At 48.7% G+C, this 27,016-nt stretch overlaps 1 protein-coding gene across 8 annotated transcripts in view; it reads right to left on the bottom strand.

The window, feature by feature from the left end:
- The window catches only part of ADARB1 (adenosine deaminase RNA specific B1), a 947,690-nt gene that overhangs the window by 115,782 nt on the left and 804,892 nt on the right, over window positions 1-27,016 (bottom strand). For all 8 annotated transcript variants that reach the window (XM_086955520.1, XM_086955521.1, XM_086955524.1 and 5 more), the window contains one exon: window positions 26,404-26,572. In XM_086955520.1, the coding sequence (XP_086811646.1) occupies window positions 26,404-26,572 (169 nt within the window). The remainder of the gene's footprint in view (window positions 1-26,403; window positions 26,573-27,016) is intronic.

Raw genomic sequence — 27,016 nt, 5'->3', positions numbered from 1 at the left:
GCGGGCCATAATTATGTTGTGTCCTACTCCCTGACCTTCAATTGTATTACGGTTTAACCAGTGTGTTACCTTATTTTTTATTTGGTAAAACTCCTCTCTCTCACCTTGACATAGTGGGGGGACGTTTCCCAGAACTAACACTAACGGGGAACTTTGGGGTGGTAGATCTAAAATTGTTCGGTTGCCTACAACCGTGGCTGATTGGTCAGTAGGTTTCAAACCTGGCTGTTTTCCTCCTACTTGGGGTATCTCTGGTAGCCTCATACTACTATTTCTACCCTCTGTTCCCTGTGGTCTCTCTCTAGTTTCCCCCATCGCTCTATCTGTCAATGATTGTTGTTGACCAGCGTTTACAGTGTTAGGTTGTTCGGTATTAATCAAGTTCTTGACTGACATGGCTTGTCCCTCCAACCCCCTGTCTCTAGCGCAGACTTTAGTAAATGAGTGTTGTCTGCTGTAGCCTTTACTAGTTTACCAAGGTTTTCATCAATTATTTTTAGCCTTGCAATTATCGGAAGTATTAGGGATTTTACAAGATGCTCCACTTGCTCGATCAGCCCGCCCTCTCCTGATCCAGTTTCTAGTGATCTTTTCCATGACTGCTGTTGAACGTTATTAATAGCAAGGTGGGCACCCTTGTTCTGTGCAGGGGCTGCAATTAATGTGTGGATAAGACTATTTCTGCTTTCTGCTCTTAGGTGTAACTATTTTTCACCCTAGTTTATGAATCTTGGCCTGGTTGCCTTTCCGACCACCTCCACCCCACTTTCTTTTCCCTGTTTGATTCATAGTTGCGGGTATTGCTTTTGCAACAGAAAGTTCATTTTTCTTCGAGGGATCTGTGTAACATTGTCCGATATCCTCTAATATGACATCACTGTTTCTTGTGCTATTCCCCGCTGAAACGCCACTTAATGTGTCTGACCTGATGCTGATCTCAGGCAGGCCTTAGTCAATAAGGCGTTGACTCAAACGGTTTTCGGGGGTGGTACAGTTCTTGATTGGGCCCAAAGACGACCGTTTAGAGTTGAAGAGTTCTGCAGAGAGTCGATTTTCAGTCATTTTTATCTCTCGTTCAAGGGCATCGACTGCCCTAGTAATATATTTATCCATAGTTCCAGCTATGCTTCCACAGTCTATTTTTGTGTTTGACTTCCCCCTTTTTCTTGTCGCAGTGGCATGGATAATATATGATCGACCGCCTGTGCAGGAAATCACAAAATAAATGGTTTCTCCAAACCAATGTCACATCAGCCCTCTTGGTTGGACAGGGGGCACTTATGACACCCGAATATCACTTTGAGGTTAAGATGGTGTTACAGGTAACATACCTTATGCGAGTTCAAAGAGGGGGGATCCAGTCCAGCCTTCTCCGGCCTCTGAGGGCCACAGAGTGCCCGTCCTTTATCCGCGCGCGTTCCCGCAAAGCGGGGGCTCTGGATGTTTTTGAGAGCCTTGAGGCGCGAGAATGCGGGTGGTGGCTTCCTGTTCCGCCGCAAGGGACGCTGGGAATCGTAGTCCCCCTCTGCACTGTGGCTGCGTTTGAATGGCGGCGGCGGGAGGGAGATGGGCAGCGGCTGTATCCTGATTCAGGTAAGGGTAGGCCCCAGTGTCAACAAATGCCTCTTAGTGCCTCCAAGGAAGTAAAAGACTTGCCCGCTCCTGCCAGGGCTCTGGATGTTTTTGAGAACCATCAGGCACAAGAATGCAGGTGGCGGCTTCCTGTTCCGCCGCAAGGGACGCTGGGAATCGTAGTCCCCCTCCGCACTCCGGCCGCGTTTGAATGGCGGCGGCGGGACGGAGACGGGCAGCGGCTGTATCCCGATTCAGGTAAGGGTAGTCCCCAGTGTCAACAAATGCCTCCTAGTGCCTCCAAGGAAGTATAAGACTCGCATGACCTTATGATTTCATATTTATTAGTCAGACTACACAAAAAAATCAAGAAACGCATACTACAACATTGTAGTAGAATACGGTGTGCAGTGCAGGGTGCCCCTCTAGTGGAGCATTTTGCCACTTTTGGTCACTCGGCTGGGAGCCTTAAGTGGTGGTTTAATCAAAAAAGTCCACACTAATCCTAAAGGAGGCAACTTCTCTCACATTCTCAACTTTATAGAGTGCAAATGGATCCATACTTTCGATACCACATTGAGGAGATTGAATGAATATGAGGAAATAGCGAGACAGCAGCAACTCTAAACAATGGCTGATGTTTTGTTACATTCACATGGACTTGAACGTCACCCAGATTAACATGACTGACCTAGAGGAAAGGGTTAACTCTCTCCTCACTGCCTCCAGGGACGATCTATCCACAACAGAACTCACCTCCAACTACAACACAAAGATGACATTCATTCTAGATCAAGTAGCCCCCTTGAAACTAAAAAAAAAAAAAAACAGGAACATCCCATCCAGATCTTGGTTCAAAACAGACATTACCAATTACCAACGAAAGAAGACAATTAAGAGCTACAGAAAGTCTAGGGAGTAGCAACCCCTCTTCAAGTCTACTCTAACTACTCAAAGCAGCCCGAAGGAAATATAAAAAACAAATCAGCAGTGAAAAATCCACCTTCTTCTGCGACTCCCTGGACAACGCAAAAAACAGGCCCAACGACTGATCAAAATCATCAGACAATAAACCTCCAAACCCCCGGAATCCTCCCTACAGGCCTCCAAAGACTTGTGTGAAAACTTTGCCAACTTCTTCGAACTTTGACACCCTGTCAACAGGGAAGTCCCCCAAAGTTCAGTGCTCTCACCTCAACTGTTCAACATATACATGGAACCCCTCACCACCCTACTCAAAAATGCTAACATCCCTTTCCACCTCTATGCAGATGACACCCAAATCTATCTAGAATCCTCCTCCATTGATGACCTTCACAGACTAAATGTCACTCTAAAAGAAATCCAACATTGGCTGTTGCTTAACCACTTAAAACTCAACCAAGACAAAACTGAAATACTCCTCATCTCCTAACAAGAGGAGAACCCTCATATTTCAGAATGGCTAAAAGCTTTGAATGCTCTTAACGGCAATCACACTTTGACCCACTCTGTTAAATCATTAGGAATTACCCTAGACTCAAACTCGACATGGCTATTCACATCAAGAACTCCGCAAAGAGTGCCTTCGTCAACCTGAAGTTACTTAACAAAATAAAACAATTCATCCCAACCAATGACCTCAAACAAGCCACCCAATCACTGGTGCTAACCAGACTCGACTATGGGAATGCCACCCTCACTGGTACAACAAAATCTCATTTAGCACCCCTCAAAACTACTCTCAACGCAGCAGTTAGAATGGTCACTGGGATCAGAAGATACGATCACATCTCACCAGCACTCGGAGAACTAAAATGGCTCCCAATGGAACTCAGTGCCAGTTACAGAACTGCCTACCTCACACACAAAGCCCTGCACACAGGAAAACCTGAGTATTTGGCTGCCAAACTCAAGAGGGCTGGTCAGACAAGGTACATCAGGAGCTCTAGCACCTTACTACTTATCCACATGAAAACACGCAAAGAAAAAAACTGCTGCATGGTCCTTCGCCGGATACGCGCCCAAAATCTGGAACGCCATCCCATTCGGCATCAGGACTATCTCGTCCTTCACAAAGTTCCAAAAACTACTTAAAGTCCTTTTCCTCAACCGCTTCCTCTCGAATTGATAGCCGTCATCAATACGCTATTCCCTGCTCGTCATCTCTTCCTGACATTGTAGCTCTAAGACTCACCTCCTCCCTGCTATTTATCGCCAAACTGCTCCCCCACCTGAATTGGTTCAACCCCAGACAACGTGCACTCTATGAGGTTATCTCAGGACTCACAGACGACCTCAATGCTGCTCATCACACTTGGACTGCCAAACCTATATGTAGAATGCTGCTTATTGTATGAATCTTGCTCAAAAACTGTTGTGAAGCACTCCTCGTGTCAGGCTAGCGCTATTTAAAACTCCTTAACAAATAAATATCTCTCCATACAATTTGAAGTAACAGGATTGTTATATTCGGTAACATATTCTCTTCCTCCCTTATGGATCCTTACTACCATTTGTACATATCCTATCTTCTTGTAAATACTCCAACTGTATTTATCCATCTGTATTATATTCATGTATTTACTGTCACTTGATACTAGGACTTGTTCTTTCAGTCTGTCATATATATATAGCTTGATCAGTATCCACGACACAGGATATTGTGACAAATGTGTTATTCTCCCTACTACCATTTGTGTATATCCTCTCTTGACAATACTCTAAATGTAGTTATGTATTTTCATTATATATGTGTACTTCCTGTCACTTGGTATTATGTTTGGCACTGCCAATTTGGCATATGTACATAGCTTGATGAGCATCTACGATATAGGGCAATTTCATGTTTCCCATGCCGCCACACATAGATGTTTCTGGCACCCAGATGCAACTTTCCCCGCATTTCACTATTGAGTAGAACACTAGCCTCGAGGCTCACTGTCGGCTAGTGGAGCCGGTGATCACATCAGATGGGCTAGTCTGTTTTCACCCACAGCCCGGGTGACACGTCGACGGACGCCGTCACTTTGCAAGCAGTGCACGCGAGACGTGCACACTGGACCAGCTGGGTCCATCTTCTTAAATACGCCTACTGCGCCTGTCAGATTCCTTCTGGATCCTGACTGAGCAGTAGGTGTTAGGCGTAGCGCTGGAAGTCACACAGGTATGTCCATTGCTTTCATACTATTGTGCCTGCCCAGCCCACCTCGATCGGGTCGCCAACTCCAGCAACTCCAAGGTACTTTTCAGCGTCACCCAGGAATTAACCAAGCCCGCAAGCGAAACCAAGGACATCACCCCTTTCCAGAACCTCTGCAACAAGCTCAGATCCTACTTCGATCTGAACATTAAAATCCTTTACGACAACTTCAACGACCAGGCACCCGTATCCGATACCACTTCCCTCTCCAACAATGTAATTCACCGAAGACACCACCTTGACCATGAAAGGTATTCACTCAGGGGCACCCATGGAGCCCTGCCCACCGCACATCTTCCACAGAGCCGCCAACAACTGGAAATGCGCATGAATCAGACCCCTGTTCAAGAAGTCCTCAGCTGTTCCCCCGAACCTCAAGAACGACCACCCAATCTCCCTCCTCCGTTTGGGGGCCAAAGTCTCTGTCAATGCACAACTGACGACATCTCCACCCTCCAAGGACACACCGCGGCCCTGATCCTACTTGACCTCTCGGCAGCATTCAACACTGTCTCCAACCACACACTCACCACCAGACTCCACGATGACGGAATACAGGGAACAGCCTTTGACGGGATAAGCTCATTCCTCACCAGCAGAACTCTCTCTGTGAATTCCTAGAATGGATCAATCTAGCAGACACCAACCTTAGATTCACAGCCCAATACGATAACAGCCAAGTGGAATTTTTAGATATAATCATTAAGCATCAGAACAACAAACTGGCTGTGGATCTTTTTGTCAAACCAACTGCGAAGAATACCCTCTTACATTTCAAAAGCTTTCACCCCAGATGCCAAAGAGAAAGCATACCTTTCTCTCAGTTCCTTCGAGTGAGAAGGAACTGCTCTAATCTAGCTGACTACGACATTCAAGCAAATATTATGCGTCAGAAATTTTTGACTAGAGGCTACCCAAACAGGTTAGTTAGAGATGCATACAAACGAGCAAGATACTATGATCGTGATTCATTGCTTCATCCAAAGCCAGCTAAAATCAATAACATATTAGTCTGCATTACAAAACACTCCACTCTAGATAACACAGTTCGCCACATCGTGAACTCTAACTGGCACATTCTGAACTCTAACCCGACCAATAGCAAACTAGAAAAACCCATGTTTGCGCACAAAAGAAACAGAAACCTTAAAGATCTCATTGTACATTCTCGTTTCATGATCAAGGATGCAGATTCAGAATTTGTTCAAAGGGCAATCGATGATAACTTTCCAGTCAGAGGCACGTTTAGATGCTCATCCTGTAAATCTTGTAGTAACATCATAACAGGAGAGTCCTTTGAACATAACGGATGTCATGTTACTGCCACCGATATGTGGAACTGTAAAACAGCTAACTCTGTCTATTTGATCCTATGCCCCTGCCAACTTGGGTATGTTGGAGAAACTTCCAGACCGATTCAGACTAGACTTACTGAACACAGGTCAGCCATTCGTACCAACAAAGTCTTAGCGCCGCTAGTGAAACATTTCACAGAAAATCAGCATGGCCCTGACGATTTCAAATGGCGCATCCTAGAAAAGATCAGACTCCCAGATAGCAAAGGCGGTGACAAAGTCAGAAGAAAAAGGGAAGTCTTCTGGATTTTCTCACTGGGAACTTTTAAGAAAGGATTAAATGCCGAGATCCCGTGGGAAAATGCCATTATTTGATCTCCCTGAGTTTTTTTCAGTCATAGTAATGGATCAAGTATCTGTTATTAGCTTCTCAGATAGGTACCTATTTAATAACAATTGTCGTTTATAGATACTGAATTCGACATTGCCCCTAAAATAAGCATTAGGAGCTCATATCATGGTGATTAATGTGGGGTATTGGAAACCACAAAGACCCCCCTATATCAGAAGATATACTATTATGTATCTCTTCTAATTCATAATATACAGTCCTTAATATGGATCAATATCTATTTCAATATATTCAATCCTCAATACGGATCTATATATGTATTGTAAGCCCGACCTATAATAAGAATAATAAGAATTTAACGTTTTCACCTTTTTGTAGGATATTATCACCCAGTTTCTCTATTTTTAGGCAACTATATGAATCATTGCGCGCTTACCCAAATTTGAGCGCCATCTTGGAATGGGTTTTCTGCATAACAAGTATAATAGCAAGAGTCCGTCTTCACTGTCTATCATCCAATTATCGGACCTCTTTATTTTGCGCGGTATGTAAGCTTCAAATGGCTGGCGTCATCGCAATGTCCACTCTTTTGCTGACGAGGCTTTTTATCAACTTCGGAGTTCCTGGAGCAGCACCATCTTGCTGTTCACAAGGCGTCCCTTGCTCGTAGGTAAGAGCTGTCGGCTGTTTGCAACTATTTCTAGCCGGTACGCATACGAGCTTTGTGCCGGTTGTTTTCTGAGCTATCCTACTTTCCCTTCCGTGCTATTACTTAGCATATTTTTATTTTTCAGCTTTTAACTATCTCCTTTGGATCAATATCATCATACTGCACATTAGTTTTTGATTTTTAAGGTAAGATTTTCCTTTAATGCAAGTTAGTATCCCCTGCTGCTACTTCCAATATATATGCACTGGAGAACGTTCAAACAATCTCGCGTTCCTCCTGCTTTCACGTAGCATCTCTTTATTTGCAGCTCTAACATATCCTTTGAATGCTGACTCACTGTGAATTAAAAAGTGTACAATTACTACGACGTGAGAAGCTTCAGCCATCTATATATTTGAAGGTATATGTCTAAAGTTTATCGGTTTTGACAATACTTGTATAATCCATATAAAAGCGTCTCACTGATAAATGTCTGTTAGCATAGCTCAACAAGCAAGTTTATTGACATTAGTTTGCGATTTTCTTTCTTTTTTTAGACATAAATCAATGAAAGCTATCAGATTTTCACATCGATTGAAGTATTGATATTCAGAAAACTTTAAAACTTGCATCCATATATACAAGGTGATTATTTTTGCACCTATTTATATTTTTGCACCTATTTATTGCTTAACGTATTAAGGACAATGAGAATTTGTATTATCTTACAAGTATCTCTTCCAGATACCTTCCGCCTTTTCCCCGCCCTTCCCATCCTCGCCCCTCCCATCCTCCCCCCTCCTTTTCCCCCCCTGTTTTCCAACCCCTTCCCCCTGCTTCCTTTTATCCCCCCCCCTTCCCCTCCATCGTTCTTATCGATTTTTTATTCTTCTCTTCTTATCTTTAGCAGTAATCTACCACTATGTACATCACCACTACTACCATACAAACAACCACCGTGTCTTCTCTTTTCGACATTTTTAACCAGGTAAATCTATGACTATATTATCACTTGTCTTATTTTTATAGTCTGACATTAGCAACTGGCCACCACTTACATTTCTTATTTTGGATAATAAGCCTATACCAACTTTTGTTATTACAGATAACGCGTTGTCTCTATTTATGCACTTTATCCCCTTTTAAATACAACGAGCTTGCAACCAAAGCACATGGATGCATATCTTTGTATTTAATCCCTCCTTATGACGTAATACAAGCAATACATCCTGTTTATTATGGCTGGTTTTAAAATACAGACTGGTCAATAGGAATTCCCAGTTACCTATGTAACTATATCTATGTCATTTCGATCCTTGTATTCGATCGCATGAAATTAGACAGACCATATATAATCAGTAATGAAATGGCTCTCTGTGTTCAAAGTGACAGTTTTTTTCAACATCATGTTCATAAGTACATATTTTATCTATTAGGAATTAGCCTTTATCAAGCGGCTCTGACTTATCAAGAAGTTATCATCGATTGGTTGTGCTAGTGATTTGAAAGTCAATACTGCTAATGTAAGTTTATTGATTTGTACGCCATAACTAACTATGATTTAAACTAGTTCATTATCATTTCTTCCTCCATGGAGGACTTAATTATAACATCTTCTCATGAAATGAATATTGTACTATCCATGAATCTTTGTGTATCTGGCTTTTTGTTCTGCTAAGTACGACACTGTTTCTGTATGAATACCTGTCTACCATATGACGATATGTGACCAAATTTATAGTCTAGACCTACTAGATAGTAAGGGTTTTTGAATTTTGATTTGTGTAAGATTTTTGAGTATAGTTGATGATATGTATTAGTTATGTTATATAAACTTTGAGATCTGATCTATATTTTCTTTTTAATAATTTTCTTTCAGAGTTTCATCTGTGGCTCCTGAGGAAGGCGGATTTCTCTGCCGAAACGCGCGTCGAGTGTTTACAAATAATTCCTCCATGTTTCTTATGTCATTGGTGATCTTGAATATATTATAATTTGCTACTTGTCTGATCTATATACGATTATGATTTATATGCCCTGTATTTACCATGTCTGAAGTTTGTTGATGAATTTTAATGTACTATATTTTTACTGTATCATATAGTTTGACTTATGTGCCTGAGTCTCTATATGATTTTTATCTATGTTAATTAAAAATATATTTTTTTTAGTATACATTTCATTTTTTTGATTTCCCTTTTCTCTACTGGTCTTTGACTAATTGTTCACATACTTAGCTGATGGCCTAGGATTTTCTTCCACATTCATGCCCCCCTCGCCACCATCGTCAGACAGCACGGACTTAGCATAGTATCCTACGACGATGATCCCCAGCTCATCATCTCCCTTACCGAGGACCCCATCACCACCGGACTCAACTTCCAGGAAAGAATGACGGATGTTGCATCCTGGATGAGCAGCAGCTGCCTGAAGCTCAACTCTGAGAAGAGAGAGGTCCTCGTCCTTGGACCCTCTCCCTCTGCATGGGACAACACCTAGTGGCCGACTGCTGTAGACTGCCCTGCCACCCCCATGACCATGCCCAGAACCTCTGCATCGTACTCAACTCCTACCTCTGTATGACCAGACAGGTCGACGCAGTCGCCTCCAGGTGCTTCAACACCCTCCGCATCCTCCAAAAGACCTTTAAATGGCTCTCCCTCGACTCAAGAAAGACCGTCACCCACGCACTCATAACCAGCAGACTCGATTACGGAAACACCCTCTAAGCTGGGACCAACAAGTCTCTGCGCCGCAAGCTCCAGACCGCACAGAACACCGCAGTCAGACTCGTACTAGGCATTCTTCGACATAAACACATCAAACACCTCCGGAACATCCCCTGCTCCCAATTGACAAGAGTTACTTTCGAAACACTCACCCTCTCCTACAAATGTCTACACAACACCGGACCTCAATACATCAATGAAAGAATCTCCTTCCACATACCCAAGACAAACTTCAGATCCAGCGATCCGCCGAAATCCCACGCATCCACAGCGCCAGAACAGGTGGAAGAGCCTTCTCCTACATCGTGGAAGAGCCTTCTCCTACGTCGCGGCCAGGGCCTGGAAAGGGGTCCCTACCTGACCATCTTCAGAAAGACACAAGACCGGGCTCTTCGACTGAACAGAGTTGCTTACCCGCCCCCCTTCCCCCAGCGCCTTGAGACCATCACGGGTGAGTAGTGCGCTTACAATTCCCCTGATTGATTGATTGGAGTGGAATTTTTTCAAATACTTTTGAGTCACCTGGGGAGTGGGGCATTTGGATTTAAGTTTATTTATTTAATATTTACATTTATAAGGCGCAACAGCTACCCAAAAAGGGTTTCACGGCCCCATAGCAGACTAGATGCAGATCGCAGCGAAGATGGGATAACAATTACTGGTCAAATAGCCAGGTCTTAAGGGCTCTACGAAAGTGGGTGTAAACAGTTTCATGACGGATAGTCAGGGGAAGAGTGTTCCAGAGGGTCGGGCCGAGGTAAGAAAAAGATCTTCCGCCCATCCTGGTGAGTTTGAACCTAGGTACCATGAAGTTGCCAAGAGTGGCCGATCTCAGGTGACGAGTGGGAACATAAGGATAGACAAGAGATTGTAGATAGTGAGGGGCAGAACCTTGTTTAAACTTAAACATGTAGCTCAGGGCTTTGAACTTAATACGGTTCTCCACCCTGAGCCAATGTAAGTCACAGAGAGACCCAGAGATGGAAGAGGTTCTGGGAACTCTGCAAAGAAGTCTTGCAGCAGAATTCTGAACCAGCTGCAGCCTGCGGATCAGAGCCTTGTTAGAACCCAGGTACAAGACATTTCCATAGTCCAACCGTGAGGTATTGAGGGCATTAACAACAGTTTTTTGTGTGGTGGTTGGCAGCATCCAGATGATCTTCCGAAGCCATTTTAAGATGGTAAAGCATACTGTTAAAATCTTGGTTACTTGATGTATTGTCATGGAAATTTGTGAAAAATTACAATGTTGAGTTTTCCCAAATGTGTGATCAGAGTTGATGGTGAAGAAGTAGAAATGACAGTGGATTCATGTGCTTGGTACACATTACTGACAAAAAAAAAGAAGTAAAGATATGCGTCATGTAGAAGGGTGCTCCTATTTTGGGTTACAAATGCAAAAACCACAGTTGATGGACAGAATGCAGAACAATGTCATACATTCCCCCAGTACAAAGATCTGGGCCTAAATCCATCGTTTTTTTGCACTCCACACCACCCCAGTTCAGACATGGCCATATGCAAATCAGTCTGACCCTGTGCCTCATGGGAACAGTCCAGCCTGAACTGCCACGCCATGCCTTCCCTGGACCGGAAACAAGCTTCCGAGGACCGGTTTCTGGCATTCCAGCCGTCTTCAGCCCGGCTTGCTTGAATCCAGTGGTGTGGAGAGCATGGGACTCACGTCTGAGCATACCCGTCCCACTCCGGGTGACAAATGCAAAAACCACAGTTATTCTGGGTTGGCCACATGAACAGGAATCAGGAATGTACCATGATCCTACTGCTGTACCACCCGTTTATACGGTTAAAAATGACTGATAATGCAGCATACATGGCATTACTTAGAGAGTTTTCCAATGGTGGGCATTGGCAAATTGGGAAGATTCATTCGCTTTAAGTATAAGATCATAATGAAACATGTTGCTATTCCTGTACGTGAGAAGGTTTGTAAGGTATTGTTGAATTACAGATCGAAGCTAAAATCTATTTTGAATTACTTTTGTAGCAAAGAGATCACAGAACCTATTGAGGCTTCTTACTTGGGTTGTAATGTCACAGAAAAGCTCAGGAGAACTTGGATTGTGTGTGGATTTGAGGTGTCTCAATACAAAGATTTGGAATTGGAATTATAGTCATCCTTTACCCACATGCATAAGTTAGTAGCAACTTTGCCAGTGCATCCATCCTTTCTACACTTGATTTAGCTTGCATGTCTCACCAGGCAGAGCTGGAAGAAGAATCAAAACATTTTACTACATTCGTAACACCGGAAGGAATGTTTCAATTTCGCTGAATGCCTTTTTGTTTGGCAAGTGCTGCATCTGTCTTCCAAATGCCTAATGAAGGAAACACGGATGGGGTAAAGGGTGCACTTGCTTTCCAAGGTGATATTTTGGTTTTTGGAAATAGGGTGTAAGAGCATGATGCTAATTTGAATGTTATTTTGTTCCGTTTGGAAAGTAAGAGTCCTAATACTCAAAGGGTCCCAATGATCAAAGTGTATAAATGCAAATTCAAATGTAGAGAACTTGAATATCTAGGGCATTTAATTATCAAAAATGGCAAAAACCCAAGCAAAATCATATTGTGTCATTTTAGATGCACCTTCACCTTTTCTCGGATTGACTGAGTTTTATTCCACATTTGTGGATAATTATGTCCACAATTTGTTGTTTAATGGAAAAAATGCAACATATACTGGGGGTGGTAAAATATAGGAAGCTTTTGAGAATCTCAAGCATGAGTTTAACGCCCCCATTTCAAAAGTCAATTAAGATTGGCGATGAGTGTAAAGTCGCAGCTGATGCAACTGCATCCGGACTTGGAGCTGTATTATTGTTGTGGGTTAATACAAAGGAATACGTGATATCCTATGCCTCTTGTACATTTAACGCATCTGAAAATAATTACTCTGTAATAAAGAGCATTTATTTATTTATTATAAATTCTGTAATAGAGAAAGAATTACAAGTTTGTTCATGGGCTGCTGACCATTTGAGTCAATTTCTTTGGTGTACTGATAATAAACTGTTAGTCATTGTACTGTCTCTGGTTGGAGGAGGGCTGCTTACGGCAAAATCGTCTCATTTAGCGCAACTACAGTCTTCTCAGTTTAAGGTCAAATTAATCCCTGGTAGGCATAATGTACATGCAGCTAGTATGTCTCATTTACCTTTGAATCCAAGTTTTGTGAGATATGAGATGGATGTTAAATGTGAAGTGGCTTTCACTTTATAGGATGTAAATGCTTTGAGTGTTCGGGGAAAGTGATTTGGGTGTACTAGACAATGGTTTGTCTACTGTTTCCAGGCATTTTGGGGAACTCTTCAAGCTACCTTGTTAATTTACAGAATTATATCTAGTTCAGTGACTGATGGAGCAAGATGAAGTCAGCTTGAGCTCTCGCGCTGCTCGGCTGGACACGCCAGATGCGGAGATGATCGGCTAGCTGCCCTGCGTCAGTATAGGAGATGCTGGGCTGCCGTGCGCGCAGACTGCCTGTCACTCCGAGACAGCGGAAAACGCCGCGGCTGCCTCTCGGATGTCTTGGACTGCTTCGTTCATCTACCAGACTCGCAGAGGAGAGCAGGGGGTCTCGCAAGAACGTCTCCAACTCACTCGCTGACCCGCTGGCCGGGGGGCCCAAACTCTGGTGTTTACACGCGGTTTGTGGGAATAGGAGCGAGGCACTTGACATATGGCTGAGATACTCGCCACCCCCTCTCAACACAAATCCCCAAGAATGGGAATACGGAAACGTTTTCTGAACTTTTGGAAGGCGGGAGGGAGTTACCCTCCCGGCCGTATTTATTAAAAATATGAAACAAAAGTTAAAACATTAAAATAACAGTTTCATATCATGTACAATTTCATTTCCACATTACGATGTTTTGGCTGACCTTAACATATTTCTAATACAAGGTTCTCCTAGCCGATACTAACATCCTACAAATACATTCTTAAATTGAAATTGTACATCCTAACGTTAAGGGCCAACGGCAAGGTCGTAACCGGTGTCAGATCCCTAAACCAGAACTACCCCCTCAGTTGTGAGGGGCGGCCGCACAGCGGACTGTACCTCCTGTGCACATACCAATTTCCCTTGTCTTGACGGGGGCCCCAATTAACTCGACGCCATTTTATGGTCGTCCGAGGACTCGTGTGAGGTGTCTAGAAGGTAGCGTAGACCCCCCTCCCCACCCCACACAACTTACCACATCTGCCGTCGCAGATGTCCTGGCCCTGGGAAATTCCCAGGAGGGGCCCGTAGCCCCTCCTATCCAGGGAGGGGCCTTGACCGCCTTCCCTTTCCTTTCGGCGTCCCATCCTTAGAAGGGACCGCCTCCCCGTTGAGGGGCCAATGGCCACCTCCCCCCGGGCGCTCCCATCCGTAATGGGTGACGCCCCCCCCCATAGGGATCTTCCAATTACTGCTCACCGATCATGACCTTACCGCCACAGGCCGGATAGTTGACCGGCTATCCGGACCCCCCACAAAACTCCTACCTAAAGGTCATGCTGTAAACTCTTTAACCAAGCTACGAGGTCTCCTATGAGTAACGAATTCCCCACCCGGGACAAATGGACCCCATCCTCTAGATACATATGGTCCCCCCTGATACACCCATGAGGAATCGAATGCACTGTACTTGTACGGAACAGTCTACCAAGCTTGTTATTTACCTTCTTCACAGAATGATTTATAGCAGACACTGAATTAGCCCCCCGCCACACCTTTCGTGGAATCATATGGGACCATGCAATCGTGCACCCTGGAACCCTTCTCGCCAACCAACTTACTCTGGATAGTATTGCCTCGAGAAGTAGTCGTCTACCAGTGGTCACCAAATCATTGCCCCCAAGATGCACTATGATTATAGATGGCGGTGACCTTGTCCGCGCTAACAAACCCTCGAGAAAAGGTTGAAATTGGTCAATACAGAGCCCGCCCCTTCCGTAGAAGGTCACCCTGTACCCGTATTCCCCAGCCATGTGAATCATGTCACCTGCTTTGAATACGTCCGCGGCACGCCTCACGTATGAGTGGCCCACGACCCACACCACTTTTTCCTCAGCCGGTGATCTTTGACCGCTAGTTCCCAGGTGTCGGGTCGACTGCACAGTCCGCCCCGCCTCGTAAGCTTGCGAAACTGTAAACCAAACAAAAACAAGAAGCGTGAGTACATGATTACAGCTTCACAACATGTGCAACCGCACATACCTTTTGTAACAATTCGAGGACCAACGCCCCAGTTGTTTCACTTTGTCCACACTCAGACCCCTGGCTGTAGCCTCTGTAGCAGCCCCTATCCGGAAGGAATGGGTCTCAAAATCGCCCGGGTTCAAGCCCGCGGCCGAAATTGCCATTGCAAGCACCCGCTGGAACTGAAACCTCGTCAGTGGGGTGGCATCAGTGTGTCTCAACAAAGTCCCCCCCCATGATGCCGCCCTCTGCGCCAAATATTCCTCAACGCATACGACGGGGCACATGGGAGATCCGGGCATCCGAAGGACTACTACACTGTCCCCGATCGCACCCTGATCGGTCTTGGACCTGGGAAACGAGACAATCATCGTATCCCCTTTGACTAGAACGTGCTCTCGGCACAGTCCCCCCCCGTATCCTGCTTGTTCCTCGCCACCAGTTCGCTTACCCGCATAGCCCCATGGAATGCTAATGCAAAAGCGGCCCGGAATAACACTGTTTCAGACTGGGATGCACAAGTCACAGGGAGAACGGAAAATAACAGAGCCAACCTCTCCAGACCTATCGGGTGCCTCTCATCTACTTTGCGACCCTCAAGGCGTTGCCACCCACGCAGCGCTTTCTGTACTACGAAAGATGCAGTAGGGTCCTGGATCCCATGAGCCCGCGCCATGAAGGAAATGGCGGCCCGATGCCTCTGGGCCGTGGCTACCGATTTGCCTGCCTGATGTAAAGACAGCAAAAATTTTACGACAGACACTTCCTGGCCCCAAAGCTCCCCCCTAGCCGAACCCAAAAAGGACAAATAGGAACGGAACGCCCCTTCATATGCCTTCCTTGTCCTGGGTGCTAAACTCTCTCCGACGAGGTTTTGTAATTCGGGGCACCGAGAGACCAGAGAGCTTCGGGAAATGGTGCCGCCACCGGGTCCGCTGTGGGCAGAAAACCCCAGAAGGCCTGCATACGGAAACGAGAAAGCGCATCAGCGGCTTGATTAAGTACTCCGGGCACATGCCTTGCCCTAAAGAGCAAGTTCAATTGCATACATAGTAACACAATTTCCTTGAGCAATCTCAGAATCCATCTGCATCGTGCTGCCTGACTATTGATACACTCGACCACGGTCATGTTATCAGAACAGAACACCACAGAGTGATCCCGGAACCCCTCAGGCCATGTTTTCAGTGCCACCAGAATGGGGAACAGTTCAAGAAAAGCAATGTTACTCGTCAGCCCACACTCGTGCCACCATGACGGCCACTTTTGAGCCGACCAGTGATTACCGAATATGGCGCCAAAGCCTATACTCCCCGCCGAATCCGTCCACAGCCCCAACTCCTCGGAGGACACCGCCGGCTTGTTCCAGACAATCCGACCATTGAAATCCGCCAAGAATGCCAACCAAATGCGCATGTCCTGGCGAATCTCTGCCGAGAGCCTCGTGCGGTAGTGTCCCTCTTTAAGACCGACCATGGCTTGTGCAATCGAGCGGGAAAAAGGGCGGGCCATTGGCATAACTCTAAGGGCAAAATTCAACTGACCCACAGTTTGCTGCAATTGATGCAAGTTCACCTTGGTCTCCCGAATACATGTTTCAAGCGAGGCCCTGAATTTCATTACCTTTTCTTTGGGCAACCAGAAGCAACCCTCTTCGGTTACTACCCTGGCGTCCTCTGCCGTGGTGCCCTCACTATCTTTCCCCAACCACGCTGCCAGCTGTGCAGCCAACTCGGTAGGCATATCCTCCCCGTTCACAGGAGTGACTACGACGGGGATTTGTTGCCCCTCCTTTGGAACCGGGATCGGCTCCTCGATCGGTGTATTGGGAGGCGCCGGCGGCGCCTCGGGAACCGGGGCCTCTCCCCCAGTTGCCCCCCCTCTTGGACCTCTTGCCTCTCCCGTTGGGGACTACTCCCGGCAATGCTGGTCCGACGACTCGCTTAGGGCCCCCTACACCGTTCATTGCCGCCATCTGCTTCTTCATCACGGCCATGTCTTTTACGAGCATGCGGAGCATCTGATCACTTCCGACCCGCTTTCCGGCCTTCTTGCCCGGCATTCTCCAACGATGATGTCTGAAAGAACAAAGACAAAATTACAACGCTCAAAATTGGCTCTTCGTTCCGTCTCGAGCTCACGTGCAGCGGGGAGGTGCAGCTTCAGAGCACAGGAACAAGAGGATGCTACCTTGGCTTGTCGCTCCTTATATCCTTCTTCGGGCGGGCGTAAACCCGCCTCCGGGGGCGTGGCTGGCGGCTTCGGTGTCTAGGACAACCCACTCTAGGGCTGGAAAAAGCGCGCCCCGGCTACGCCGCTTCGGGCATACCAGCCGAGACTCGTCTCCCGCCCAAGATGGCTTCCCGGGGGGATCGGGGTACTCCACCATACGTTCGGGGGGACCGATTGGTCGCCCCTTTCCAGGAGCACCGCAGCACTGGTTTGAAGCTGGATCTGGAGCGCTTGGTTTCCTTTGGCTGTGGCTACGGCTGTGGCGCTGATCCTTACACACAAGCCTCAGGATTGCCCTTTAACATTGGAGGAACCAAAGCTTACATCTATCACGGACATCGGCACCGGCTCGGAAATGAGCGTTCGTGGGGCAAGGAAAGGGCTCAAACAAAAGACACCCGTAATGGTGAAAGATTCCGCAGCAGGAGAAGGCGCTGGAAAGACCAAACACAAGCAGGTCAGTGAGGTGAAAAAATCTAACCTGGGCAAGACAGTGGGGGGGGGGGGGAGGATGGGGGGGTGAAACACTCCACAAAGACTGAAAGATTCAGGACTTACACACCAACCCCCCGCGAAAATCTTCGCAGTAGCCAAAAGCCAGGTTGCCAGCATTAAAAACAGCGTAGGAAGACATCCCCTACTCTACTTAAATCTCTCCCACGACAGGATGGCGCTACTGTCGAAGAAGGCCCAAAGGAGACTGAATTTACCAGCGCAGTTGTAACCGAAGGCTTAGGCTCCGGCAATTCCCCAGGTAGTTTTCCTGAGCCTGCTTCCACCCTACATACTCCCCTTAGGGGACCTGACCACGAGTACGCTCAGACTGAGGAGAACTCCGGTACCTCTGCCCCTCCTGCTCCACCAGACACCTTACTGCAAGTTCTGCCCACCGCACTAGGACAGCTGGAACCATCTGAAGGAGCAAGCAGCAAAGGTGCTTGCACACCCCAAGCTACCACTGACACTGGGGCACAATCAGCGGGGACTGAATTTGCCATTCAAAGCCTGGAAGTCCCTCTCGGAATACAAAACCCCTGGACCCCAGAGGCTGGCCCTGAGGACTTTTACTCAGTTTCAGACAGTACACCCAGCTCCTCTGGTGAAGGGGGGATGGAGGAAGTCGATGTCAACATTGCTAGCGAAGAGGAAAGAGAGGCCTCACGTGACAACACCGACACAGTTGTGCACCCCAAAAAGCCAAGAAGAGCAAGCGGCGCAGTCAACTCAAGTGGGACTATTCTGACTCTCAGATGTCCTACCCTTTGGAGGAAGATGGCCAGAGCCAACCACAGTGGCATAGTCTAAGAAGTCTACAAACCGAAGCAGCCGAGACAGCTGAGCCCTCACTTGCAGCTATACTAGCTTCTATCAAGGAATTCCAGGAGGAGGGGAGGATAATCGGACAGCTAAGAATGCAGCCAAAAAAATGCAGGGGGGGTCTGAGAAGACTGAATAAAACCTGCACGAATATCAGCGACCGGGTGGGCATGGTAGAAGCCAGAACAGAGTATCTGGAAACCGAAGCAGGGGCCTTCAAACAGCTGACTGAATCCAACACCGCTTGCCTTACAGATCTGATGGTTAAGAAGGAAGAACAAGAAAATCGCCAACGCAGTAACAACCTCGGCCTCATTTTTTCCAATACACATTCGCGAATATCAAAAATGCCGCCGTCCAGTTTTCGATTGTCAGCAGCACCCTCTGGCGCTTCTGCAGCTCATACTCCTCTTCCTTTGACCCTTCCTTCAACGGAACCTCGCGGTGCAACCCCTCGCCTGCCCGGCAGGGGGCCAAGGAGGCAGAGGGGAGGGGCAGGAGCACAGGCAAGAGGGGTGCAAAGGGGGTGGGGGCACGGGCGTGGTCGTTTGGCAGGAGACGGGGGAAGGGGGGTTGGCCTTGGGGGAGCGGGCAGGAGGGGTGGCGGAGCTGGAGGAGGAGCAGGGGCGGGTGGGGGGGGCTCCCCGTTAATGTTTGAGTCAGAGGGCAGTGACAGGGAGTGAGAGGGTTTGGATGTGTTCGCGTCATGGGAGGAGGGGTTGCGAGAGGCGCGAATAGCGGCGGAGGTTGTGGCGGAGCAGGGGGAGGACGAGGCGGGTTCGTCTGGGCGAGGGGAGGATGGGGGCGGTCAGGGAAGCAGCAGGGAGTTGGGCGAGTCGGGTTGGGGGGGATTGGCGGTTGACAGGAGTGCGGGGGTAGGGAGGGCTTAACTGGAGTGAGGATGAGGACGAGGGTGAGGCGGGGGACGGCTGGGGAGAGTGGGATCGTGTGGGCGGGGGCGCGCAGTTGCAGGGACCCGGCACACCAGCAGTACCCTTTTTCTTGCTGGGGGAAGGCCGGCGCGTGGGAGCGGACTTGGTAACGCTTGGGGCGGAGCTTACTGCGGCGAGACTGGAGTCCATGAGGGATCAAAGCGCGGCTGGCTCACGAAGGCCCCTGGCGGGCTCGCCGGCCCCCACACCCACAGGGCCCCAGCGGCTTGGGGATCAGCGGAGATCCTGGAGCACCGGCACAGAGGACTGTTATATTTTGAGTGGGGGGGAGAGGCAGAATGTGGGCTTCTGGCTGGTTTCAGTCGGCGCCCCCGCCGGCGCGCTGGAGATATATGCGGGGAGGAGTGGAGTTGACGGAAGGAGATGAGGACAGTCAGGAGGAAGGGGAATTGAGGGATGGGTTGTGCGGACGGGGGTCCGGTAATGGTGTCAGGTCTTTTTTGCAGGTGTCACGGGCCTGGGTGCTGCGGCGGCCCGGACACAGTCGGGGGACAGGTCAGTGCCGGAAATGAGAGGCGAGGATCGGCGAGGGGATACATTGGTCACAGGTAAAGGCAAGGCGGCGCCGCAAATGGTGTCAGTAAGGGTGGGGGGGAGGGGAGGTGGGGGTGGGGGACCGGTACCGGCTATGCAAAGGAAGGTATGTGGTGGATCCAGGTGTGGGGCTGGATGAGAACGCACTGGCGCCTGGAGGGAAGGCTGCAGGGGGCCTGGGGGTGTGGGGGCTCGGAGGGCGATTTGACGGCAGGCAAGGTTGCGAAGCCGGAGGCTGAGGGGAGGCGCAGGCAGCACTGCCGTAGAGAAGAGTGGCGCGGCGAAGCCAGATAGCAAGGAGCTGAGGTTTAAGCGGCTCCTGTACATGGGGGTCACAAAGCCGCTGGGGGCGCATTTAATGGCGGCTACTAAGGAGAAGATGTGGAGGGGAGAGTATGTGGAATTGTTGAAGTTGTTGCACCGCGAGGTTCGGTTGAAGGAAGGGTCAAAGGAAGAGGAGTATGAGCTGCTGAAGCACCCGAGGGTGCTGCTGACAATCGAAAACTGGACGGCGGCATTTTTGATATTCGCGAGTGTGTATTGGGAAAAATTCCCGGATAGATCGTGTCCCTTTTTAAATACATGGACGTCATCCCGAAGGCGCAGATCACGGAGGGGGGGGACTGGGGTGGGTTTGCGTGGGCGCAGTACGGTGAAGAGTTCAGGGCAAGGATGGCGTGGGACCCCGTTTCGAAGTGGGGTAAGCTGGACTGCGATCTCTGGCAGCACACAATGGGGTTAGCGGGGTCGGGCAAGACCATTTATACCGCCAGCGGCCTCCCGATCATCTATCAGCCCTATCAAGGTCGCCCCACCCGAGGGGGGGTGGGAGCCGGAGCTAAGAGCCAGGCCGGAACCGTGGGCCCGTGCTGGGACTTCAATAAGGGGGCATGCGCCAGAGAGCATTGTCGTTTTCAACATGAGTGCTCTGGGTGCGGCAAATATGGGCACCCAGTGCTTCGCTGTTGGGGCCCTACAGGGCAATAACATGGGGGGCCGCAGGCGTCAACTGGAACGGTGCGCCCAGGGCCAGTCAACCGTCAGGCAGCGGCCGTGGGGGAAAAGGGCCTGGGACAAAAGGCTCGTACGCCAGTTAGGCTGGACCGGTTGACAGTGGCCCTGCGCAATTACCCGGATGCGGGGGCTGCAGATCGGTTGCGGAACGGGTTTCGGGGCGGGTTTCGTTTGGGATACGAGTGGCCCCGGCGGCGGCGTTGGGCGGACAACTTGCGGTCGGCTCGGGAGCACCCGGATGTGGTGCAGAGTAAGCTGGACAAGAAGGTGCAGGAAGGCCGCATTGCGGGGCCTTTTGTGGATTGGTCGATGGATAAACTGATAGTGTCCCCCATAGGAGTGGTACCCAAGAAGGAGGCGGGGCAGTTCCGCCTCATACAGCATTTGTCATGGCCGGACGGCGGATCGGTAAACGACTATATCAATGAGAGCGAGGCCACGGTGGCGTACTCCTTGGTGGAGGTGGCTATGGCTTTGGTGGTGGCAGAGGGACCGGGCGCGGTCATGGCCAAGTGTGACATCAAGTCGGCTTTCCGGTTGCTGCCGGTTCACCCAGACGACTGGGGCCTGCTGGGGATCCAGTTTCACGGCCGCTGGTATGTGGAGAAGGCGTTGCCGATGGGCTGCTCGATGTCCTATGCGCTTTTTGAATGTTTTAGTACGTTCCTGCAGTGGTTTTTTACGGAACGCACGGGTCACCAAGGAGTTACGCACTACCTGGATGACTTTTTCTTGGTCGGGGCCCCGGACTCCACGAACTGCCAGGTGGAGCTGGACAGGTTTCAGGAGCTCATGGAGGACCTTGGGGTGCTGTTGGCACCAGAGAAGACAGTGGGCCCAGGCACGGGGCTGTCATTTTTAGGTATTGAGCTAGACTCGAGGTTGATGGAGGCACGATTGCCGGTGGACAAGCAGCAGCAGATGCTGGGGCTACTGGAGGTGATGGTGGCCAGACGGAAGGTCACAGTGTTGGAAGTGCAGGTGCTGTTGGGGCATCTCAACTTTGCGTGCAGGGTGGTACGCGTTGGAAGGACGTTTTGTAGGAGGTTGGGCCGAGAATTGGCCGGGCAGAGGTCTCCGCACCATCATGTGCGCGTGTCGGCGGGTGTTGGGGAGGATTTGAGGATGTGGCGGTTTTTCCTGAACCAGTTCAACGGAGTGCCCTTACAGCGGGACGAGGACTTGGTTTGGGATGTGCAGATCTTCTCAGACGCGGCGGGCAGCGAGGGGTTCGGCCTCTACTGGAACGGGAAGTGGTGGGCAGAGAGGTGGCCCCCAGAGTGGTCAGGGGGTGGGAGGAGCATTGCCTTCCTGGAGCTTTTTCCTTTGGTTGTGGCGATCTGGCTGTGGGGCGAGGTGCTGGCCCACCGGAGGGTGACTTTCAATGTGGACAACATGGCAGTGGTACAAGTGGTGAATCGCCAGTCCGCCAGAGATGAGCAAGTGTTGAAGTTGTTGAGAATGTTTGTGTTGGGCTGTTTGCGCCATGACATTGCTTATCGCGCGGTGCATGTCTCAGGAATTGACAATGACATTGCGGACGCTCCGTCTCGTTCGCAGTGGGAGAGATTCCGCCGTTTAGCCGAGGACGCGGAGCGGGACCCGACACCAATTCCGGCGCGGATGTGGCACATAGGCAACCGCCGGATGTTGCAGCTGGTTCTAGGATCCTTGGCAGAGTCAACCAGAACAGCGTATGTGACAGCCTGGGGGATGTTTGTGGTGGCCGGGGTGCGTTGGCGGCCACCGGGCAGGGACAGGCAGGAGGATGTGGTGCTGTTCATGCTGTCCCTGATAGGCAGGGGTGGGTCGAGAGTGACCATAGCAGGTAAGCTGCCGGGGATCGCTTTCATGGGGAAGATGTTTTGGGGATACGCCCTGTCCGCAGGTGAGCTCAGGACTAGGATGTTGGAGGGTTGGGCTCGGGAGTGCCGGCGGGTGGGGTGGTGCGGCGGCCGGTGTTGGGCAGAGTGGAGATGCTGCCGCGAGTGTGCAGGGTTGGAGGGGAGGCGTGCCTGTTCTTGACCCTGATGGTGTGGATGTTTGCGGGGCATTTCGGGTGTCGGAGCTGTTGGGTTCTAAGGCTGGCCGGGGTTTGGTGTGGTCGGAAATGAAAGTGGAGCAGACGGAGGTGCGCCTTTGGTTGCGTAAGTCAAGACTGATCAGAGGAGTGTCGGGGCTTGGGTGGTCCTGCAAAGGGTAGAGGACGGAGGGGAGTGCCCGGTGCAATGGGGAAGGAAATGGAGAGGTGAACGGAGGGCGAGTGGTTTGGTGTTTCAGCATGCAAATGGAAAGGGGGTGACAGGATCACAGCTGTTGGGAGTGTTGCGGAAGACATTGGCCAGACTGGGGGTGGAGGGAAGTCATTTTGGCACGCACTCTTTCCGGATCGGGGCAGCGTCGGAGGCGCATCGACGGGGGTGTGGGCGGGGGGCCATTATGCGCTTGGGGAGGTGGTCCTCCAATTGTTATCGGCTGTATGTGCGCAGCGCAGACTTAGCAGGAGCGCGCAAGTTGAGGTTGGGGGGACACTTGTGATTGACATTTGTTTCTCATTTCAGGTTCGGTGGCGAGTCCCACGGCCCGGGACATGTTGGTTTGGATTGTGGGCCATTCCTTTGTGAAGAGGGCGAAGTTACAGGCCCAAGATAGTTATTTTGGGGACAACCTGGGTTTCAATCCGGCTTGGTTTCAGGTGGTTTGGTCAGGGTGGGGGGGCATGAGATGGAAGGAGTTGATCACGACGTTAAACGGGTATGGTGCAGGAGTCAGGTCTGGTATTGATGAGAGCGATGCAGAGGGATTTGGCTGAGCTGCAGAGGAGTTGGGCAGGTTGCACGGTGGTATGGACCGAGTTGGTAGCGCGTAGAGTGTGGCGTGGGCCAGTGAAGCCGCAGGCAGTGAGCAAGGCAAGGCGGAAATTGAATGTGGAGATGGTGCGTTTCCGTCGGCATTTGGGCTTTTCGCGCATATGGCACAGGGACATCAAGTACGATGCGCCTGAGATGTTCAGGGGGGACGGGGTCCACCTCTCCCGCATAGGAATGGATTTATATCTGTTGGAGCTTCGGGAAGTGTTGGCTACTTTGTTGGGGGTCTGCCGGGAGTAAGGGGTCTCAGGGGACGATCGGTTCTGCACGGGGCTGAGGGGGGGGGGGGCAGGGAAAGGGGGGAGGCGGTGTAATCACCTAAACCCACTTTCCCTGAGTTGTTTTGATGTTGGCCAAGTTTGACTGGAGTTCGGTTCTTTATCCGTATGTTTGGGGAGTTGGGGAACGGGAGCGGGGAAAGGGTAAACAGTTTTGGAGTTACATTAGAGGGTACTTAGTTACAGTTGCAAGGAGGCAGATAGGTCTGTAGGTCTTGGCAGGTTTTGGAGTTAGGATGTAGGGGAGAAAATTGGATACTATGAGGATGTAATTGAATAGTATATTTGTATATTGCAGGGTGGGGGGATTTTATCATGTGGGGATCGTAGGGGTGGGGGAGAGAAAAACCGAAGGGGTCAGGTAACTCGATGTTTAGAGAGGCTTTAGTTTTGTGAGGCGGTTGCCAGTTTTAATGAATGTGATGTGCACCGGTTTCAAATAAAGCGGCCTTTTACACACACAAAATGGTAGTCTGTCTTGATTGCCCCCCTTCTTCCCTTCCAAATACATCATGCGTAGAAAATAAGAGTAATTCGTGATTTGCAAGTCAGAACGAGGGCAAGAACGAAATGATCACTTGCACACATTGCAAATATACAGGTCTTTAATGGCAAAAGCGGAGCTAAATGTATTCCTATGTACCCTGCCCCAGGGGCCCCATGTCCGCTTATTCCAAAACAACAAGAAGATTTAAATTTAACACTGTTGTCATATGAAGCAAATAGCTGAGAGAAGAACTGAGAGGTTTTCTCACAGGTAGTGAATCCCTTTATGAAAGCACATCATTCTCCACACCCCATCATTTTCAGCAATGCAAACCTTCCAGGAAACTCAAGTTGCAAGCCTTTCAGTTTATTTGTCAGCATGCTCCTCACCCTAGGCTTACACTCAAAAACCCCTGAATCTTGGAAGGAAAACCTTATTTTGTTTTCTCGTAGGTTTATATAGCGCAAACATGACCCGAAGGTATCAGAGCACTTTACATGAGCACTAGTTGCGTTACACAAGGACACTTTCATTTTTGTTAGGCACTGGGAGATTAAGTGATTTGCCCAGATTCACAGGATGTTGAGCGTCATTGCTGAGACTCAAACCCGGTTCCCCAGATTTGAGGTTGACCGCCCTAGCAGTCAGACCACATCCTCTCCCCATTATTGGATCCCACACATATAAACCAGTCTTTTCAATAACAAATGCCAAACATTTCTAAGCAAAACTCCCCCTTCTCAATCTACCCACTTTTCCACATTCACAGCTTATCATTCTCCCAACCCCTCTTCCAGAGAGAATGTCTCTGACATGAGATCAGGTATCATTGTAAACAGGTTTCACCTACTGAGTGAGATTAGTATTTGCACTTGCACTTGCAGGAAGTGACGTTCACTCTCTGAGAGCAAGGTAAATTAACAGAGAACAACTAAACTCTTTAACAAAAAGACACTGACAGTCCAAACAAGCACAACCTTTCACACTCCGGGCGTTATTCTCACATACTTGGACAGTATAGCTTCTCAGTAGGAGCAAGACTTAATTACTTGTACTGTGATTTGCTTATTGTTAAGCAATTTAGTGTACTGGATGAAAGTTTCACTTCCTGGGAGAGTCTCACCTACAGACAGTAAATACAATTTGCGGTTCTCAAACCTCTCATTTGGAAGAGATCTAGCTCACATCTAAGTGAAAGTAACCCACTGAGTTCCCAGCCCTATTGCCAACCCACTCTAATGTTGGTCTGCTTTCACCCTATATGCATGCTTGATCTCCATCACAGACTTTAAGCTAAAAAACTAAAAATTACACCACCCTGCCAGGCCTCTCAGTCAACTATTCCAACATCATCGCCTCAGCTTGTCTCTCGGCCATTCCTTGCCAATCCTCACTTTCAACTTGATCCCCACGCTCTTAGCTTGCTTCACTACATCCTTTTCTCAACCAAATATCTTCATTTCCCAACCCTCATCTTGCCAGAGGGTTTTTAGCATACATGCATCTCCCGTTCAGTGGGAACTACATACCTACATACCTGCTGGGTTCTAGGATATGGTTGTAGGACTTCACACACACAATGAGAGGATGAAGGCAAATCTGGTCAGGGGCATGGGGGAGCTCCAAGGCCTTCCCTCTCTTAAACCATGCTTACATCAAAACTCAAACCTAGGTCAGTAACCATTTCATAGTGCACAGAACACAATTCAAAAAAATACAAATCAAGCATGTTACCTTGCTATCTTGTCACTGCAAGACATAGTGAGCAGCCTCTCTCCTTGTAATACTCCATCCCATGTCTGAATGGTGTTACTCGAACGGACAGGAATGGTTCCCTCGCCAGACTCTATTTTTGTGCGCAGCTGTCCTCTTGCCTTGCGGTTTGGATGTCGGTCTCCCAGATCTGTGTGAGCAAAAATACCAGACATTCACTAAAAAGCAACAAGATATTGACAAACGCCTTTAGGAGTGGTTTGTTGGTCTAGAGAATTCATAACATTTAGCTTAAAGCCTTTATGAACGTGTTTCTTTTTATAGAAAGATATAGCATGGCTGGTATTGATGCAAGGTAGGTAAGCAGCAATGAACCCAAACCAAAGTAGATGTTTAAAAAAGAAATCTCCAGAAGTACAGAATATAAAGATGTAGTATGTCCTCAGCAGCAGAATTTGCTTCAAATGTGGGATGGGAGGTTCTTCCTAATAAGATCGTATACTCTTGCTTTTTCATATATAAATTTAGGACGGAGACAGTAGCCTTTAGATGGTCACTAAATCATTTTTTCTTTACTTTAATAGATCACTGTTGCCGTCTACGAATAATGGATTCTGAGATCCTTAGAACAAAG

Source organism: Lissotriton vulgaris, chromosome 2_1 (assembly GCF_964263255.1).
Source record: "Lissotriton vulgaris chromosome 2_1, aLisVul1.2, whole genome shotgun sequence".
In the NCBI taxonomy this organism is placed as follows: Eukaryota; Metazoa; Chordata; class Amphibia; order Caudata; family Salamandridae; genus Lissotriton; species Lissotriton vulgaris.
This window is presented reverse-complemented; position numbering and strand designations above follow the sequence as displayed.